The 21,179-nt window shown below is 43.4% G+C and overlaps 1 protein-coding gene across 2 annotated transcripts in view; it reads left to right on the forward strand.

The window, feature by feature from the left end:
• Window positions 1–21,179, forward strand: part of LOC119443076 (mediator of RNA polymerase II transcription subunit 14) — a 97,265-nt gene that overhangs the window by 6,722 nt on the left and 69,364 nt on the right. For both annotated transcript variants that reach the window (XM_037708223.2, XM_049662568.1), the window contains exons 3-9: window positions 2,291–2,423; window positions 5,909–6,003; window positions 6,454–6,532; window positions 7,166–7,295; window positions 10,513–10,553; window positions 13,476–13,563; window positions 21,023–21,130. In XM_037708223.2, the coding sequence (XP_037564151.1) occupies window positions 2,291–2,423; window positions 5,909–6,003; window positions 6,454–6,532; window positions 7,166–7,295; window positions 10,513–10,553; window positions 13,476–13,563; window positions 21,023–21,130 (674 nt within the window). The remainder of the gene's footprint in view (window positions 1–2,290; window positions 2,424–5,908; window positions 6,004–6,453; window positions 6,533–7,165; window positions 7,296–10,512; window positions 10,554–13,475; window positions 13,564–21,022; window positions 21,131–21,179) is intronic.

Consider the following 21,179-nt stretch of genomic DNA (forward strand, 5'->3'; position numbering starts at 1 on the left):
AACATACCCACTTACTGCAGTCAACAAAAAGTAGTTGTTCAATTTTAGTTAATTGGGCTGCTCACAGCGATAATTATCATCTCAATTTGTGCCCCCCTAGCCACATAACTTATTTGCACAGGTGGTCTTCGCGTGTGCCTAATTTTAAGAAAACCATAAAGCTTAGTTTTGAACACCCTGTATTATCAGGCACAGCCGCCAAGCACATGGCTGTATTGGGTAACGTCCTTTTCCTATAAGCTCGGAGAAACCGATACCTGGCTTCGCTACAGGTCTTCTTCCTCTTTCTGGGGTTTTACGTGCCAAAACGAGTTTTGATTATGGGGCAGTGGCGCACCGACGGGGGGATTCGGGGGTCGTAACCCCCCCCCCCCTCCCCCTGAGGCGGAGTTAGCCCCCCTTTTGTTTAACCCTTTTTCTTTCCTTGCGCCTTTTAGTACTGCAAGTTAGATGTAAGACGCGCAATCATTTGCACACTCGCAAACTTGCGCAAAAAGCGCATTTTTTGACAATTATACCATGAAGAAACTCAAATTAGGGCTGTTTAGATGGTATTGGCAAACTAAGGCAAACTGTCAACCCCCCCTGGCAGAGATCCTGGGTGCGCAACTGTTATGGGGCACGCCGTAGTGGAAGGCTCCGGATTAATTTTGGCCACCTGGGATTCTTTAACCTGCACTACAACTCAAGTACACGGGCGTTTTTGCATTTCACCTCTACCGAAATGCGGCCGCCGCGGCCGGGATTCGATCCCGCGATCTCGTGCTCAACGCCTGAGCTGACTGAGCCACCACGGCGGGCTACAGGTGTTGCTCTAGCCGTATAAAACGCGGGTTTATCGTGAGCAAAAACGGAAAATTTCGGTAAATAAGAAAGGCTACTATCATCATCATCATCATTGACAGAAGCTGACCCCCCCCTCAGAAAAAACCTGGATCCGCCCCTGGGGCTGTCCACTGAGTGCAGTGTTGGTGGTAGGTGTGGTGGTGGTGTTATGGGGGAAGAGGGAATGCAATGTTTTTTATTGAAAGTTTCTTTCACAATTTTCCACAGTATCACAGACACCTGCAAATACTACTTCTTGCTCATTCTCTTCATCTGTGTCTTCAATGCAAGCGGGACTGATGAACTCAACTCCGGCAACATCATTCTCATTTTCATCACTTGGGTCCACGACCGAGACCGCTTCTCGATGCATTTTCTCCTGGAGCTTGCCTGCAAATTGCTTTTTTTGCACCGTCGAGTTTCTTCTCAAAACGAAGAAGAAAACCGTGGAATGAACTTTGCAGTGATATAGGAGCAGTTCACCAACTAGCCAAGTCAAGCCCTGCTCCTTGCTGCTTCGCGTAGAGCATTCCGGACGAGTCCACCATCATGCTTTGTACACATTTGTGACTATTCACAAATTCCCACACTAAGAGAACACCAGTGAATGCGGATGTTATAATTTTATCTTGAGGCACCCTCTTGATCATTATATCAGCAGGTAATTTTTTTGAAACTTGTAGACAGTGTTGAAAATGCAGAAAAATAAAAACAATGAGAAAGGTAGTCCATCTGGCGACGCCGAACCGTGTACTGCCATGCTGAATATTTCGCGCATTGGTTTTATCTGTGCACCCTATATGGCACAGTAAACTTCACATTTGGAAGGCAAGAAGTGGGGAAATTGGCTGCATCTATAGCACACTCGGAGTAAAGGTGTGAGTTCGCATGGTACACAGTTGTGTACATGGCATCTGAAAGGGTTAAGGGGGTTATCTTCAAAGTAATCATATTTATGGAATTTCTAGTATTCCTTGTAATATGAGAATTTCTCTGTAATGACTATTTGTCCTCTAGAACACACAAATGCCTTGATGTGTCCAGTAAATAGTTAAAGTTGGCAGAGAGCCACACTTACCTGCAGTGCGGGGTGACTGGCTTGGTGCGAGCACACATACAATTTGCTTGGGCTAAGCTGGTGAACAAAAACTACTTGTTTTTATATTATGTGGCACATTCTTATTATTCTTCTGTGTTTGTGACATTCCCATTTCACTGTATGTGATCAATACACACTTTTTTGCAATAGCTTATTTTTGATGATACTACTCCAATGTCTAGCTGTATCTACTTTCTGCTTTTGTGAACTGCATTCTGTTCTTCATGGTTTCACTGCTTAAACGTTTTATGTTCCACTTTGACCTGTCACCCACTCTTCTGTGGCCTTATTGATGTCACTCTTATTCCTGCAGTCTCACTCATGCACTGTTACGGATTTCATAGTTTTGCTTTCATTATTTTCTAGGCTTCCTCGCAAGACAGATGTGGAACGAAAGATTGAGATTGTGCAGTTTGCCAGCAGCACACGGCAGCTATTTGTCCGGCTGCTTGCACTTGTGAAATGGGCAGCAAGCGCAGCCAAAGTGGAAAAATGTGCTGTAAGTGTCCCTGGCACTGTTGATGCATTCCACAAGATTCCTTTCCACGCAACGAAATGCTGACACATACGTTTGAGGTAGTAGGAGCTCTACTACATGCTTCTCACACATAAAAGGATTACACTTAGCAAGTATGAATATTTGGAAACACTTTTAATTTTAAAGGTGTTTTAATTTGATACTAAATTTCATCTTGACGTGCTGAATTTGGCTTCATTGAAATTATTATAACCACCCTTTTTAGATTTGTTTCAGTTTGCAAGCTCCCCCTGAGTAGCGTACCATAATGCGGCCCCTTTTTGTTTCCACTGACAATGTGGCGCTACTGTTGCTGTCAGCCTGGAAAGCGCTTCCATGGCAGCCATTGCTGCCAGATCTCATTCGCTATTGCGGTAGGAATGAATATGCAGAATTCTTGAGCTGTGAGGTAAAAACTTCAGTATCAGGGTTAAAGAACAGTTCAGCATCAGCAGTAAGACAGATAAAGAGCAGCTTGAAGCAATATTGCGAAAAACTGTCATTCTATTACTGGCTTCGTGCTTTATTTAGTGCATTGCATTTGTGATATTTCTTCCAGGTGTTGTAGTGTTTCTTGGCACTACACTGTCAATATTTCTTGTGAAGAATGCATGAAACATTAAAGAAAAGTAAGAAAGAGCAATGCTCATTTCAGTTTTGAGACCACAGTTGCGAAATTCCGCGCTCGGTTACGGGCACATGGAACACAGCTGAGGCAAGGACATTTTGCACGTTCACTTTGAAAATACTTATTTCAGCCCATAAAAATTTAAGGCAGTCACGCTTGGTCAGAAACAGGGAAGAAATAGCTACGGAAGATTACCTTCCTTATTTGGGGTGGTGACTTTCTGTTTTCGAGCTCGTAATTCACATCTATCGCATAGAAGTGCATGCTTGTAACTATAACAAAATTCAGCATCTGGCATGTAAAAGTGGCCATGTGCTTCACAGATCCAAGCCGAGCAAGGTTTTTCAATTTCAGCTCATCTAACACCTTCCCAAAAACCTCCCTGTAAACGGAATTCCATTAAAAAAAAAAAACCTGAAACTGCTTTGTTTACAATATTTGTAAAATCTAACATCTTTTTGTAGGATGCTTCAGGCATCCTTGCTTGAAGCTCGTTAAGCACACCAACAAGCACATGTGCAAAACCACTTTTGCTGCTTCGGGCTGCAACAGTGATAATGACGAGCTCGGGTGATCGGGCAAACAGTGGCAAGTGCCACTAAGTCGCAGTATACAGGAAGGCGACTCTCCGTGTGCCATAGCTTTCAAAGTGAAACTAATATAAAACAATCATGACGTCATGGCACAGCAAAATTTCTTGATGTTGTGTAGTAATAAAGCCAGGCATGATGACAGTGCTCATAACAATATAAATGAGAGTGCTGTGTGTATTTCTTCTGGCTGCGCTTACACATCACAGCTGCAGTTATCGCAGGAATGGAATGCATCCCGGACACAGGAACCAAAACTGGTTCGAGTAAACAAGAATTGTAGTGTATTACTCAGGGCACTATGATACTTGCCATTATTTTTTTCTGGGTTTTAGAGGATTTGGACTTTCACCTAAGGGGGACCTGCATTGTAGCATGCCAAAAAACCAAAACCAAAAGGAATTATAATATCGCACACAAGCCCATGTTATTTGTCACAAAAACCTCTATATGGGGGAAAAAAGAAAAAGAAAGAAATACGATACGAATGTTTGCAGATCTGGGTGCCACATTTCACTTTCCCATGATCTCGAATTGCGGCACCCAATAGCAGCAGGAAATTGATGTTACGTAGTGGAAGTCGGCATGCCATGGTTGTCAAGCCTGCTGAGCTTGTTGATGTTATCATTGTGGACTCTGTGATCAGGTGATGTGCGGTCCCATCTCTGAGGCCATGGCGTCACTTCTGTGGTTACAACAGCTTTCGAAAGGTGGTCGTAGGCATGCCATGTGCTTGGCATGTTGATGTGTTGTTTGCATGGTTAAAACACCTTGCACGTAGCTGTGTAATAATTAGGCGGTAATTAAAATAGATGTAAAAAGTAATGCTATAGTCATTTTCTCGCAGTACTCGCAATATCGTGTGAATGTAAATCGCACCTTACATTTTTAACCAATGATCATGTGCTGCACATTGACGTCACGAGCGTTACTGAAGGTGCACAAAATTGCTACATAAAGATGATGTTATTGTTGCTGCCTAACAAACTTTCTTGGGAGCATTGCAGAGTTCAGTGAAAAAAAAAAAAAATAAAGGTCGGAAATGTCAAGTCAGTAGTTCTTGAAACTTGGAAGCTCTTAAATTATAACGGGATGCTTAAGTGAGAGAAATCTGGATTCTGGCGCTATGTGCATGTGTCCAACAAAACCCATTTCTCACTTAGCGAAATAACAGTCTGTATTGGAAGTTACCAGTGAGGTATTCATTCAACACAACTTACAGTTATCTTTGCAATACCAATTGCCTTACTTTCCAAGTGAAGGGATGTACGGTGGGGATATAAGGGCACTGTCTTGGCACTAGATGCCTGTTGTATTATTTCATAAAAAGCCTAGAGATCTCACTGTGCTAATGTGGCCACTGCTGTGAAGCTTTGTAAACCATGAGCCTCGTTCAGCAATGCTTTACTAAGCTTAGGTATAACAGTCTCAATTCAGCATTACGCTAGACAATATTATAATTTCTCATCTGTACATTTATTTAAGACACAAAAGTTTCTTGTTTTTACAATTTTTGTATTTGACATTTGTGAGCCATATGCAAACACCAGATGGACAGATATGGTCTTCAATGTCTCTAACAGCTAAGAAACTGCCTCTGCTTTGCACCGCTGATTTCTGAAGTTGCGTCGGCTTTCCTTCACTGTGCTTTCACCAATAATAAATGCCAAGGCTGTAAAAGTCCTGACACCCATTGCTACTTGAAAAATTACACTGCAGGAAATTTGATACACTCAAAAGCTCAGAATATTTGTGATATTGTGAGAGAATATTTTCAATGTATCATAGCTGTTTTTTTTTTTTTATATAGTACAAGGTTGTGGCCACTTGCTTTTTTGTATGTTTTAACTTAAAAGAAGTTACTGTACTGAATAATTTTACATGTACTTGTAAACATACTAATATGTGCTATTCGCATGTTCACTTAACTTTATTGAGTGTTCCTACTCCAAACTTTGAATTTCTCCTACACAGCCCTGTATATTATTGTTCAGCATTGCTATGGCTAAATTTTACCTTCAGTTTTAGATGACTACAGTAAAGCTTACTGAAGTCCTCAGCATTAAAAGCAGAAAGGTTTCTACATGTGTACTTTGTGCCTGTTAACTAAACAGTGCAGTGAGTATCCACTACTTTGACTTACGACCACTGTAAGCAGCGATGTGCAATTTATTATGAGTGAACTTGAGTCACACTAACCTGTACACTCTGATTTTGTGACACCTTATTTTCTATTCTTGCCTCTGAAGAACATCGTAGGATTTTTGGACAAGCAGAACATGCTGTTTGTGGAGATGGCCGACATTCTGGCCATGATGGCTAGAGAGACGCTCGTACAAGCAAGGTGGGTGTTCCACGTACTCCTGGATTGCTTATTGGTTGTTGAAGTGTGTGTTGCCAACATCACTCTTTGTCACATGTATGTTGGCTGAGCCAATCATCACATCAAGTGCTCAGATCTCAGGCAGCAATTTCATGTTGTTGGTGATACTTTCATGCTGTCTGCTCTAGTTAATGGTCATTATTCCCTTTAAAACAGCTGTCTAGGTCGTTTATGGGGCATGATTGTGCAGTTGTTGTGAAATTTGAGGATCGATACTGTTTGCATGGTAGATCAAGGAAATAGCCTGGTTGTTACAACATTTCTTTTTGGACAGCTGATCAAGGCTCAACAGCAGCCTTTGTGCTATGGAAATATGCTGTCCTCTTAATCATAGGCTGCTGTTTTTGACAGTCATTTCGCTATACATACAACTATCTGTCACTTATTAATCTTTGTTTGCTTTCTATGCAGGTTGCCTAGCTTTCACATACCATGTGCTGTCGAGGTTCTAACCTTGGGCACATACTCCAGGCTGCCCACATGCATTCGGGTAAGTGCCATGTAATATCACTGTGACAACCCTGTGGGACTTGCGGTTAAATGGTTTCCCCGATGTTGACTGGAAAAAAATGGCTATGAGTAATGAACCCTGTGAGCTGTACTTGCATTGATACTTTTTAGGTTTGCTAGTTATGGTTTATTATTCTGCAAGGGCTGCTGTGGTATGTTCGGGATAAGGTACCTAATAGCAATAAAAAAGACTTCAGAGATTGTTTGTGTATGGTCTTCACTCCATTTTCTGAAATTTGCTAGCTGCTCAACTGTCTTGAGCTGCAGCTGTGCCATTGTGATTACACATCAACCTGCAATTTGATTTGTGCTACACTATTTCCTCCTGACATTAATGTGTCATCTCAGGATATGCTAAGTTCCTCTTTGGTTGCACCATTGAGTTGTCATGTTACTCTGTCTCAGCGTATCTCAATGCCTCCAGTGCCTTTTGTGTTGCTCTTTCTGCCTGTGCAAGCATGCACTTCTGCACTGCACTAATATGTGAAAAAATACAGTGCTTTCTCTACAGTGTCCTTCCCCATGTGAAACAGTGTAATCACTGTGTTATATGTGCAGTTTTCTAAAAGCTTGTGCATTGTAAATCATGCTTTATTGCATTGTATGTTCACAGGACAAGATTGTGCCTCCTGACCCTATAACCCCTGTAGAGCGGAAAAGCACTCTGCAACGACTGGATCAGATCATCCAGTATCGTCTTGTCTCGTCCGACCTGCCTTCCCAAATGAGATCGCACAGAATTGGCAAGTTCTCAGAGACATTGCAATGCTAACTTGCAGCATGATGAGAAATTGACATGTCGTAACCTCTCTTTGTTTTAGTTGCTTTAGGCTGTAAATCAGTATATGGTACACATTGAGTTGCCCTTTTGTAATGTATTCTGTGCAATTATATTTTAATGTCATGTGCTCTTAAAAAACGTATGCCGTACACTTTTTTTCTCTCCAGTGCTGCATGTAAGTACGTGGCATGCTTGATGCTCTTTGAATGCTTGATCATTAAAGCCTCACTATACCTATATACTATATATATATATATAGGGAATGGCACAGGGGACTTGATTTTGTATTTGCTTTGGTGGTGAAGAAAATTTTTATGCTACCATAGGCCACATTAGCCACTGTTTTGCGACCAGTATAAATGGTTTATAAATGCCTTCAAAGTGCAAAGAATTAAAGCGTAGAAAAGTACAATCATTGTTCACTACTCTGCCTGAAGACATTTGCTGACAACGATGTTGAAACTTCTCCCAGTTTGCCTTTTTAATGATCCCACATAATTTTTTATGTGGGAATGTTATGTTTTAGCAGGCAAAGCTAGCGTTTCTAGAGCAAGAAAATATATATACGGGCTTTTTAAAAAGTACAGTAATCCCTCGTTATGACGAAATTGCTTTACTCAAAATATCGCATTATTCTAAATTTCTTACGGTCCCGACCCAGACGCATGCATTTTAAGTCGCATTACTCGAAGTGCACGAAGAGCTTGACACGCTTAAAGCGAAGTGGTGAGCGGAGGCATCGCCGCCGCTTGGCAGTGGCAACCTTTTTGCGTATGCAGTGTCAAATTAATATCGCTGACGAATTAGTCTCGTGCAGGCACAGAATAGGCCACAAAAGTACCAAACCCACGACCGATCACCGTCTCGTTAACGGGTACCACGCGAGTGCCGAGTGCTCCCAGCTGTTTACTGCGAAGTGAAGGAAAGCTGTCAAATTCTATGGTGCAGCGCGCCCGAACCATAATCTCGGTCGCAATCGCATCGCTGGTGTCCCCGTGATAGAATCCACTCGCAAATAAAGTTTTCCTGACGCTTTGTGATGCCGGAAAACCACGGTCTCATGGATACCGATAAAGGGGCCAGAAGACCGTGGGCAGACTTGCGCCGTAGCATTCCATGGGGTGCACTCTATGAGCAAAGTTTTACTGCTCTAAACAGCACTTCTGGTGTTGAAACGTGCCAAAAAGCACAAAAGAAGTGTCCCTTCGATTATAAGTGCCATGTTCGACGTGAGGAGGTACGTTAACAAATTGAGATGACGACTTTGGGGAAGCCGGTCTAGAAATTTGCTCGCCGCTCTCCATACCATAATTGGCCTGCATCGCAATAAAACACTGCCCCTAGCTTTGTTGCACTTTTGACGGTGCAAATCGACCAATAACTTGTCGAAAACACGAAAAATCCGAGCTTCGCCAGCGGCGAGTCAGGCAGTCAGCTTGGCGGGTCAGCGCAAGCTGGTGTTTCCCCGGAGATTTTTTGTGCCGGTCATGCTTGATTCGCACCATCCGACTTTAGACAAACGGTCTAAATCCATGGTAGGGTTAGTGAATTTTGTTCTGAGACATTTGTCAATGGCGCGGATGTGACGGTTCGCAAACACTGACAGTCGAACCATAGAATTGACACAGTGCCGTCGACAACGGTGTGCCAAAAAACTCTCGTTTTGCAAACTTAATGGCTGCACACCTCGAGAAAAAATTGCCCAATTATCATGCAAAGCCCCCTACTGCAAAACCATTCAGTTTTCGCGATTGCGCTGCATACCCACAATGAGCGGGTAATCGTTTTTTGAGCACAACAAACACAACCTCAGGCTCGAGCCATGTCATTTTCGGCAGTTTCTAGCGCAATACTCTCGTGGTCTTCCGTGACCTCCGCTCCACCCCTATAAATGTGGCCACTGCTTTCCCCTCCTCATTCGCTCTCCAGTCTGCAAGCTGTTTGGACGCCAGTCACTCCTTGCACTTGCCTTCATGTCAACTCCTCGCCTCCTCGCTGCCAGTTTCGACGTCGCTGCTCCTTCAAAGCTGCCCTCTTCCAGCCGGCCCTCTGACTTTCTCGCAGTTGTGTGCAATTAAATCTCGACTGCTTTAGCTTTTCTCGAGTGGTCGCTTATATCGAATTACTGCTGATAAAGAATCTTTTCGCCATCCCTCTGACTTCGTTATAATGAGGGATTACTGTACTTGAAAGAATTCCTTCGCTCTCAGTTTTTTATGAGTGGGAGCTTAGAGGGAACACCATTTTAAGTATTTCAGTGAAGAATGGTCAAACATTTTTTTTTTACTTTATCAGGAAAAAGTGGCCACTGTGACATGCTAGGCAGACATCTGTTGAAGAATGATTAGTCTTCATACCAAACCTGATCTGCGATCACTTTATTGTTGAAAGATCTGCAGGGGTGCTTTCGTAAGGTTTAATCACAGTGTAGACTTATGACAATGTGAAATATAAATAGATGTACAACATAATCACAATTCCATCATGTTGCCATGGCAATAGTAAGTGTTGCTATAAATAAACAAAAAAAAACATAACTAAATGATTAAAAACTTAGCCAGCTTAGCAGGTCACAAACCTGGACCTTTCAGATTGAGAACCTAGCACTTAACTGACAGGGCATCAGCAAGTCCATACACTAAGAGAATGTAATGCCTCGTGTTACAGCCGCAGATATACATGAAAGAGGAAAAGTAGTGCTACTATAGAATATTTTGCCATTGACATGGAGATGCTAAATGAGTACCAGAAGGAGGATGTACTGGGGCAGTCTACTGCCTTTCGCTGCTAGCATCTTTGCAGCTCTGGTGAAAATATTCTTTCTGTGAACCTCCTCGCCGAGACGTGGGAGGCCAAGATCTCCACCCCGGCCCTGGACGAACAACAACGTCTTGTCGCCAGAGCCCGGGATGCTATCGCGGCCAGAGGATTCCTGGAATGGATTCCCTCCCACCTAGAGTGATCCACAGCTCAAACGCTCGGGAACATCGTCTCGAAAATTAAAGTTTATATCATCAGCATCATCTGCATTTATTTTCACCAGTGCTGTACCCTGCCTTATATTATTTGTTTATGTGTGTGCAATTCGGTTTCTGTGAAATGTGCTTGTTGAGGCTGATGCTAAGCTCATTTTCTGTCTGCAGTGAGATAACTTTGTTCTGTGGTCTTGGTTGTTGCAGAAAACGGAAGGGTAACATTTCATGTGGAACATGAGTTTGAAGTGAGTTATTGTTCTGTTATTTTCCATAGTGCAGTGCATCTATGCCACATTCATGGCCATTTTCTTAGTTTTTGAAAATCTGAATGCGCTGCCAGAACTTCGTGCTAGCTGCTAGTCACAGTGATGCGCAGGCAGACACTACTCCTTTTGACTTTGTAATTGTGGCTGATGCCAGTTTTTGACACTAACATGCATTCATTGCACTTATAGAGGGTGTCCCTGCTTATGTTAGCCTAGCTGCTAAAAAAACTCGTACAATATATGATTATGAGACCTAATGTGTTTCGGTCATCAGTCCCCTCCTGCTGCCAGGAGAAGATTAATTAATAAATTTTTTTCATTTTAAATTAAGAGTGTGTCTTCTAATAGGAAAGCTGTTATAGTGATCTAAAACATCCTGTTCAGTCGTTTTCAGCATGTTAAGTCTTATGTAAATATTTTTCCGTGCCTTACTCGTAGCGCACAAATTACGAAAAGTGTTGCGGGATTACGAGCTGGCGCGTTGCATAACAAGTGGCCCAAGAAGTGATTAAAATGAACGAACTCCACTGATTGCCTGAATCAGTGCCGGCTGGAGATGGCAAGCTGTTGGTGTTAGTGTGAGCTGCATGTTCCGTGTGGCAGTCGCAGGCAGTTTCCGAGTAAGACAGTGAGCAGAGTTAGTTTCTTCAAATCGTTGGGGCCACTGGTGTCATGGCACAAGGGTGTGTAATCACGCAGCACTTTTCGTATTTTTTGAAATCAGAGTAAAGTGTGTAAAAGATAATTGCAGTGGTCATACGATGCTGAAAACGACTGAATGGGATACTTTATGAAGCAATCACAGCTTTCCCATTGAAAGTTACACCCTTAATTAAAAAAAAATTGGAAAGGTAACTTAACTATGTTCTGTAATTAGCCAGGTAATTACACAAAAATCTGTAAAAAATTACACAAAAAGTGCACAAAAATTATCCTGGTGGTGGAAGAGGTCTGACGACTGAAAACCGGAGGTCTTATAATGGTAATTTGCACCAGTTTGTTTAACAGCTTGGTTAACATATCTGAGACATATTTTATAGCAATCAATTGCCTGACTTTTGCTTCCCAAAGCTATGCATATGTTATGAGGAATGCGTTAGGGGTTTCAGGTCAGTTTAGGTGACGTGGGGTTTGTTACCTTGCACCAGATCTTGAGCATATAACACCTAGTCCCATTGGTACAGTGGCCAGAGGATGCTTGAAATTGAGCTTTCTTTTTTCGCTACTTGCACACATTGCTCTATGTCATCCTAGGCAGCTGTGGAAAGCAGTAAAGTGAAACTTCTGGAAAATTAAGTCAGTGCAAACATGGGGCTACTGTTCTCTTAGTACTATAGAAGTCAGCAGAAGTAGCAAATTAATTCAACAGGGTTGTCTAGTAAAGACGCAAAGTCACATGTTAAGTAATAGGCAGTGCTCTAGCATGCTTTGTCGTTGTTTTGGTACCGCACTGTTTTTATTGGTGTGTCTACTTTCTGGCTAAAATATCCATAAAATTTAGAGCACTGCTTTGTTTTTCTTGCTTGTTGAGTATAAGTGACTGAATAAAGCATTTTATTTTGGAGAGAGGAAATGAAGTGAGAACTGCAGATAACCTATATGAGAAACTTATCTCTGTGTGTGCTACTCATCATTGCATGGCAAAAGTTGCCGTCACGTACTTATGGTGATTAGTGAGAGGTGCACGTTTTTTAAGCTTATCACATACCTGCCAACCTTTAAGATTTTATCATAAAATGCCAGACTTTAGCGTTCGTTTATGATTGTCGGATTGTTACAAGTGTTCTGATTTTTCATTTGTGTATAAATTAGGGAAAAAGCTGTTTAAAAAATGACAAATACAGCCGTTACGTGAATGTTTCATTACAAACTTCATAAACATTTCTGCTTGTCTGCGGTGAGTACAGTTTTTGCTGCAATTATTGAGCCGAGTGCCTGTTCACAGCACCCAGACAATATTCAGACAATATTTAGTACTTTTCAACTAACCTGCAGTGTTTAGTGTTTTCGGCCTTTAGTGTTTTTCATGTTCTAAGGTTGGCAGGTCTGTTATCAATATGTATTTGAAATACTTTAGTCTGTGTTACCATGGGAGTGCCTGCATGTTTCTTGCAATGCAAGCTACCATATTTCCCTGACTATAAATTGCTCCTTTGTATAAGTTGCACGTGCCACTTTTTGTGAGTTTCAATGAATAAATTAGTATATAAGTCAAACCGGTGTATAAGATGTGCCTATCTTCACTCAGTCGATAATGAAATACGGTTATGCATGCTGGTACACTCATTGCAAAATGCTGTACTTAACGGTTTTAGGACACTAAATTTCCACAAGGAAAATTTTTACGAGCCGCAAACTCTAGCAGAAAAAAAATTCAACCAGCACTCCTCTGTGGCGCTGAAAACCAACATTTTTTGCACTTCGCTTGAAGCTATCAAAGGGCTAGTCCTCTGATGCAGTCAAAAAGTTGTTTCAAAAAGTTCAGCTACTCCAACTGGCAGCGTCGCTTGGTCATCGTTGTTGGCCTCTGAAACGTTTAGAGACATTGTAGATACGTTACCTGCATTGTTTCTGCAGCGTGGCATGTTTGAGAAAAGAAGGAAAACACTCTTGCCATGCCAGCATGCATGGTTTTATGCACGTAAAAGTCGCACCATTGTATACGACGCACCAACGAAAATTTTGGGAAAGAACCGCAACTTATAGTCCGGAAAATATGGTATGTATTTCAACACTACACACTTGGCTTGTGTCAACTGTAAACCGGTGCTGGAGTATGCCAAGGCATGTTGTACCTATTTAGGAACCAGAAGAGATGTGTTAATGAGTATGTGATTTGTGTATAGTGTTGGGCTTGTCATTCGCTGCTACTGCTGTGCTTGATTGATGCATAATGACCAGGTGTCACTCACGCTGATGGGAGATGGGCCTCACATTCCTTGGAGACTTTTGGACATCGACATTCTGGTGGAGGACAAGGAGACAGGAGGTGAGGCCTTTCTCTCTGGAAGTGGCTGTTTCTTATTTTGTGCATCCAATTTGTGTCTTAAGAAACTAGCTGTAGGCTAGTTTCTTGAGATTTGTGGGGATGTCACAACCTCTAGAACCTCTAGGAGGTTGTGACATCCCCCTAAATTATCGGTGCAGCGATGTACTCTCAGCACAACTTATATACTATATGTTATAGACCCTCTTTGCTGAGCAGTTTGCTCTAGACGGAACGAGATAGTGCTTTCATTGGTGCACCGCTTTTGTGTCAGTGAAAGCCCACGAAAACGAAACCATTACCGCTTCTGCCCTGCTACTTTGCGGTCAGATGTCGGAAATGCAACTGGGGGTTTGCTAATGCACTGTGCTCCATATGTACTGCAAAATGTGTAACGATAGAGGTAAGATGTGTGTTGTAGTAGGCTGCAAAAATAGTTACTGGCATATTAAGGAATGGAATGAATTTGTGTGACCAAGTCCACGGACGCATCCAGCCCTTGGTGATGTACAGTTAACTCTTCTGGTAACTTTGTATCGCTAACCTCCAGAGAAAGGATTTCAAACCCGGAATGTTGAAAATAGTGAGTACCACGCTTTACTGAGTGACAAAGGAAGTAGTGTCACTTCCTGGCATAGTAAGCTTTTTGCACTTTGTCTACACACATCCACCCCAACTCACATGCACACTTACGAAGACAGGTATATCGCGAACATATTAACATTGAGTGAATGGATGCTCACGTGAACCATTGCGCCGAAGCATAGGTGACGGCGACTACACCAACTGTACATGAATGTTCGAAGCTGAATGCTTCTTGACGGTCCACAGAGTAAGCGAGTGACTAACGATGCTACATCTTTGCTACAAGCTATTACAAAATATGCAGCATCTACATTCCGAGCCCTTGTGCACAACAAGAACAAATCTATCCCAACTGATTACCCCTGTGAGTGATTAGGCAGAAAATAAACAATCGGATAGGGGCTGCACTGAGGTATTTCACTGAGTCAGAAACATGACAAACCGCTGCTTCAAAGTTTTTGTCAAATAAGGAATGAAGAGGAATGAGGAATGAATAAGGAAAACTGATCCTGAGGTAATTCATAAGTGGAAAGTTTGGACAGCTTAGAATACATTTCCAACCCCCCATTTAGTACAAGCACCGTATACGCTGCTTGTGCTGTTTGGAAGAAGTGTAATAAGCACCAAAAATGCTTACTTGTCTTCTGAAGCTGTGGCCACAGCTTTGTGTCGTCCACCCAATCACCGTCTATGATATCCGTCAAAACCGAGGTTAGCTGAGCCGCCCCGGCGTCATGCACATCCATTGTAAACATGGAGGCAGCGAAGGCAGCTGAGGCAAGCAGTGGACGCGGCAAGATGTGATCAAACATGGAAGTGCCCACGTGATCGCCATCATGAAAAGGGTCTATATTATATATTCATGTCAATATATGCATATGTTTATGTTATCATATGTGAGCAATGTGCTTGATTCACATGTGCAAATAAGTGAAAAGAATCTTTCAAAATTGCCACCCTTGTCTCCACAAAACTCTTTGTGAAAATAATTCCTGCATACGGCCCTGGCAGAAGGTGATCTGCAGTGTATTGAAAGTTAAGCTTTGAAAATTTTTGCTGTTGCAGCTACACAAACTGTATTCATGCAGCTGTGTGACTTGGCCAAGAAGACATATCTCACCATGTTTGCTCAGGTGTTCTGTTAGCAGCCACGAGCCTGATAGCCCTCAGGGCTTTTGCACTGCCCTTATTACTCTGTTTCAGTAGTTCTATGAAGCAGAGCGAAGGCTATGTGACCTGCGAGCGCAGACTCTTGCGCAGCGAGATGTAGAGACACAGTTCGGGAGCTGTTGGACAACTGTCGTATTTACTCGAATCTAATGTGCACTTTTTTTTCCAATAAAACAGGTCCAAAAATTGCGTGTGCGTTAGAATCGAGTACGACCCTAGAGAGAGAGAGAGACAGAAGAAAGGGGAAAAATCAGGGAGGTTAACCAGATGGGAAGATCCGGTTTGGGGCTACCCTACGCTGGGGAGAGAGGCCCCAAATCTGCATTACCATATAGTTGTTGGCATTTCAAAATGGCTGCCTCGCACGAGCTTCGAGCCTAGCTACACTCTAGCCTAGCTGCCTGTAGCTTCCTCCATGTGCTGCAGTGCACGTGCTTAGGCATTAGTCTTCCCGTTTTCTGCGTCCTGCTCTATCACTATAAAGTGTCAAGTTCATCATGATGGCGCACTTGAAAGGAAAGTGATCATGTGTGCGGAGATGGACGGAAATCGGGTCTCATCATGGGCGTTCGGAGAATCCGAAACTTGTGTGACAAACAGAAGGAGAGGATTTTCGCCAGCAAAGCAACGAGGAAGGGTTTCAGTGCACTGAAGCAGGACGTATTTTGCGACGATCCACTTCGGCGATACGATCGCCTTGGCCCTATCTTGAACGTGATCTGTGATGTGGAGAGTCTGCTGCGCGCTGTGTTTTCGCCTGGTTGTGTTGAAGCGAGAGGCATGCTTGCACGAAGGTCAATTTGCTTGCCGTGCTTCGTCACTCCAGCATTTTGACAGCGAGTTTCTGCGGTCAACGGGCGAGAAGTGTTCATGTTTGCTTGCGTGCACGTGACACCGTGCTTGTTAATTTATTTAGTAAGCGAATGTTTGAAAGTTTATACGGCCGATAAAACTGCTATCCATAACTACTATCCTTACTTCGTATAGCGGTATACTAATTTGCTATCGCAATAGATGCTTTGCCTTTCAGGTGAAACTGCGACTTCTTTTATTAATCGCAACTTTAGTGCACCTTGAGTAAATCTTTGTTTTTCCAAATGAGAGAAAGTTGTATTTCTGTGTGAAAGCATGAGGTGTGCAGTACTGTAAAGGATTTTTTTTTTGTCACAGCAAATGGGTGTGCGTTACAATCGAGGGCGCGTTATAATCGAGTAAATACGGTAAATGGCCTTGTCAAGTAGTCGTGTTGGCTGGTGCTTACTTGGAAGCTTTACTGCAGGTCGCAGGGTGGTTTATTGCGGGATTTTGCTTCATTCTTTAATAAAATATTTGTTGAGGCTCTGTGATACTGAAAATAGAGTTATCCACTTGTTCGAATGAAAACATGCAGAGGACAAAAAAATTAATGCAACACTGCCGTACAGACATCAATTTGCATTTAAAAAGTACTAGCAATTACTTGATTTGACAGTGGCTAAATTCATACGTTTGGTCGGCACAGCTACAACACCAACGCCGCGGAGGACTCCCTCCTGGGTAGTGCTTCATCATTCGCAAGAATGGCGTCCACAGACTTGTGTATGTGGTATCGTTCCAAGTGAACGAAATCAAGCCTCCCATTGCATAGAAAAAGGGTTTATTAAGAATAAACTGTGAAACGACTCCGTGGGTATAGCTGCTGTTGCGCGGGGTCTGAAGCACGAGAGAGCTTCGTCCCCATCTTCATTCCCCTTTTTCCAACAAACTGCCCCGCACGCAGAAGTTCACAAAAAGTTTTATTCCAGTGGGTACAGGTGTTGAACGACCCGACCCGTTTAACGGTAGATCTGCCTGGTAGTCTTAAGGTACAGGATCTTGTCTTGCCATCGCTTCCTCTATGGAGGTCCTGTATTCAAACAATGCTCTATAGTTGCTTGGGCTTGCTGGATTCTTGTAGAAGGATGAGGTCGCCTTTCTTCTGTCGAACGATGTTGTTGACTTGGGGCTTGACATTGTTCTTAACTCCGAAAGGTATTCTTTGGACCAACGTTCCCAGAAAGTTTTTCAAGTTTTTTCTAGTTGTTCCCACATAGGTAGTATATGACGACCATCTGCTGTGATCTCGCTGCGTGTTAGGTCGGGAAGGGCAGATATTCGCTTTCCAATGAGAAAGTGAGCCGGGGAGAGAGGTTCCAGATCTCGACAGCTGCTATAAACGTATTGTGATTGGCCGGGAATTGATCACAGCTTCTACTTCAGTTAAGATTATTTGCAGCTGTTTCTCTGTAAGAGATCCCTTTCCGTTGCATTTCTTCAACATCAGCTTAACAGACCTGATCAGTCTCGTAAAAACCGCCCCACGACGGTGCATGATCGGCGATAAGTTTCCATTTTATGTGATGGTTAGCGATATAATTACAAACTTCATTTCTCAATGACTGCCACAGTCTCGAAAGCTCTCTTACTCTTCTTGAATGCTAAGGCGTTGTCGGAATATATAACAGAAGGAAGTCAACGCCGCGACACAAAGCGTCGGAAAGCGTTGAGAAAGCTTGTGGTGGTCAAGTTTTCTACTAGTTCGAGGTGAACAGCTCTAATCATGGCGAACGTAAACAGGCAAATATACAGTTTGGCTTAGTCATCTAGATGTTTAACATAGAGGGGACCAGCGAAATCTAGTCCTGTTACTTGAAACTGTTCTGAAGCAGTCACTCGTTCAGGTGGTAACGGTGCAGTTACTTCAGACAAAGGTTTGACGTAGCGTTGGCACACGATGCATCCTCTGATGACCTTCTTGACTAGCTGCCGTCCTCGTAATACCCAAAATCTTTCCCTTATTTGTACAAGTGTATCCCGAACTCCTGCATGAAGAAGTTGCCGATGGTGCTGCATGACGAGGAGCTCGCAGTAGTAGTGGCCCTTTAGTAAGACGATTGGATGTTTTTCATCGTAAGATTTCTTACTGTATTGTAAGCGTCCTGCGACTCGAAGAACTCCATTGTCGAGGAAGCAGGTCACGTCCTGAAGTGTAGAATCCTTTATATGTTGAGCTCCTTTGGAGAGCCGGTCAATTTCAGAAGAAAAGGCTGAGCTTTGAATCTTCTTTATCCAGTATAGTTCGCCGGCTTGTACTTCTTCTGCATTCAGGGATCCCCGGGACACACTTTTCCGCTTCAACTTTGAGGCAAATCCCAGTATCCAAGCTGTAGCATGGTTTAGTCACGTAAGAGAGTGGTAGTCGTGAATGTCCATAATAGGTGGTTTGGACGTTTGCATGGCGACTTGCAAGCATGGTGCCCGATGAGTACGTTCCTCCGTGACACTCGGTGGAAGATTGGTTGAGTTTGGTCTAGGGTGTGGTGACCATTCATTCTTTTCACAAGTAAGCCAATGGGGTCCTGTCCACCAGACTGAGTTTGTTGTTAATTCACGGGATGAAACTCCTCTTGTCAAAAAATCAGCAGGGTTCTCCTTTCCAGGGCAGTGCCTCCACAATGTGATGTCCGTTTTACTGTGAATCTCCGTTACCCTATGGCGAATGAAGTCTTTCCATCTATTAGGATCGCCGGTAATCCAGTACAGTGCTATCATTAAGTCAGTCCAAAACTGCTCTGATGTTATGTTCTCGGCTACCTCTTGACACACGTACTCGTACATTCATGGTGAGACGAGACAGGCTAATAGTTCGAGTCTGGCAAGGCTTGTCTCTTTCATTGGGGCTGCCCTGGACTTGCTGAAGACTATCGTTGAGCTTTTGTCGTTCGTACTTCCTGCTGTGCAAATGTAGTAAACGGCGCCGTAGGCTGATTACTGGCGTCAGTGAAAAAATGCAGGGCGTATTTGTCGCCAAGCCCATGTATACCTTGTTGGAATTACCGGGGAATTTCAATGTCACAGAGCTGTGGAAGTTCATTGCACCAACTCTTCCATTCGTGTAGAGAGTTGTGGGGATGCGCGCTGTCACGCGTCCCTTGATGTTGTTTTCCCTGCATGGCTCCTGTCTCCTGTAATCAGGCTTCTCCGCGTAGCTAAGCGCCGGCGGCGGTTGGCGTGGATGTTACGAGAGAGGGCGTGAGGGTTGCGCTGCTAACGCCACCTGACGGTGGGGGTTACGCAGGCACAAAAGGGAGAAGGCTGTTCCTCTTTAACGTGGGATCGGTGAGCGAAGCAGACTGATCCACGCTTCGCGAGACCGTCTCGCGAGGCTAGGGGCAGGACACCGGAATGGACGAACACTGATCATTCGAACCTGCCACCGGTCGCGTGACCGTACACGTGAACGACCCACCATAGTCACAGCTTCACTGGCTTCCATCTTCACAGTAGTGGATGGGCTCTGAATTTTTTTTTCTCACTTTCTTGCTGCCTGGCGCACTTTCACTGGCGGTCGCGCACGCGAGCTGTTGCGTTTGTCTCGTTTCTTACAGTGCATGATTTTTCACGCTGTGCACGAAAACACCTGACTAGCTCTATAAGTCTGCTACGCGAACACTGAGGCAGACGTAAGCGGGTCGTAGAGCATGATCATGTGCTGGAACACCGTAGCAAATGACATAGTTTCGCTCTCAGCACGCGCGACTGCACGACGTGGGAACAAGCAGACAAAAGGGAAGTACATCTCTCTAGCTACGCAAAGTAAAACAAGGAGGCACAGACACCATGCCTGCAGGTTTGTAGGTTTTATTATTGCTCTAAACTTTCATTCAACTATTAAAGCAACAGATGAAAGAAGTAACTGCTGTTGCCGTGAATAATTCTTGAAGTCACATGTCACTGATAATAAGTCACATGTCACTGAGTAATTCTTGAAGTCACTTGCACATATATACATCAACTCTTCGGCTGCGAGCGCGATTCCTTCGAGGAAAAGGGCAAACGGCATTTGGTTTAAAATTTCGGCTCTTTCCGCGGCGTGTAGCAATGTAATACTTGGCAAACACGATCATAGGCGCGCATTGTATGCACTGCGCTTGTCAGCTCAAGATGGCCAGACCTGGCGAGGGGCCCTATGTTTAAGGTTTGCTCATCCCCCTGATTGGTTAAAGAGGCCTGTAGCTCCCACAGTGCTGCATGGAACTAGTGAAAATAGTATAGTTTCTTTTTATAGGATTCTTTCTTCTATTCATAAGTGTGTTCTTTGAAGACTAATTAATCTACGTGGTCTCACTTTATCGCTTGAACTTCGCTGTGTAAGAAGGCTCAAAATTTTTTTTGTCCAATGACATTAGCCATTACATGTACTGTCTTTCTTAAAAGTGTACGAGCTTCGTTGCCTGTGACCGTCTTTCCGACTGTAGGTTGTTTAAGGAGTTCTCGCGGTATTCCGAAGGTTCCAGTGCCCTGGGAAATGAAGAGTACTGAAGTAAATGAAGAGTACCATCCAGAATCTTGAAAGTCTCAGGAGTGCCACTGGATCTGCAGCACACAGCCTAACGACATATATGGTGAAGGCGTGGAGTAGCTTGTATACGTTTGACAAAGGCTGTACATTGTGTCTCTAACAACAGATGTTAACGTCAGTGTGCTTTTCAGACGGCTTTTATGGAGAAACATTCTTTCGTATTTCTCTCTATTTTTGTTCTTACTGTCAATCACTCATTTAGTGCTGCTACTTTGACTTTTGCTCTTTTGTACATTTACTATCAATATTTTGCAATCACTAATAGGCATTCTGAGGCGTCACTCATACCAGATAAAATTTAAGCATAACTGCTGTGCTTAATTGCAGACTGCAGGTCCCTGGTGCACCCACTACAAGTGCAGTTCATTCATCAGCTTATCCAGGCTCGACTGGTGGACAATCCAAAACCTCTGCACGAGCTCTACACTTGCCTACGTATCCTTGCCTCATATTTGTACAAAATACCGATAAGACCATTCTAGCT

The sequence above is a fragment of the Dermacentor silvarum genome, chromosome 2, assembly GCF_013339745.2.
Source record: "Dermacentor silvarum isolate Dsil-2018 chromosome 2, BIME_Dsil_1.4, whole genome shotgun sequence".
Lineage (NCBI taxonomy): Eukaryota > Metazoa > Arthropoda > Arachnida > Ixodida > Ixodidae > Dermacentor > Dermacentor silvarum.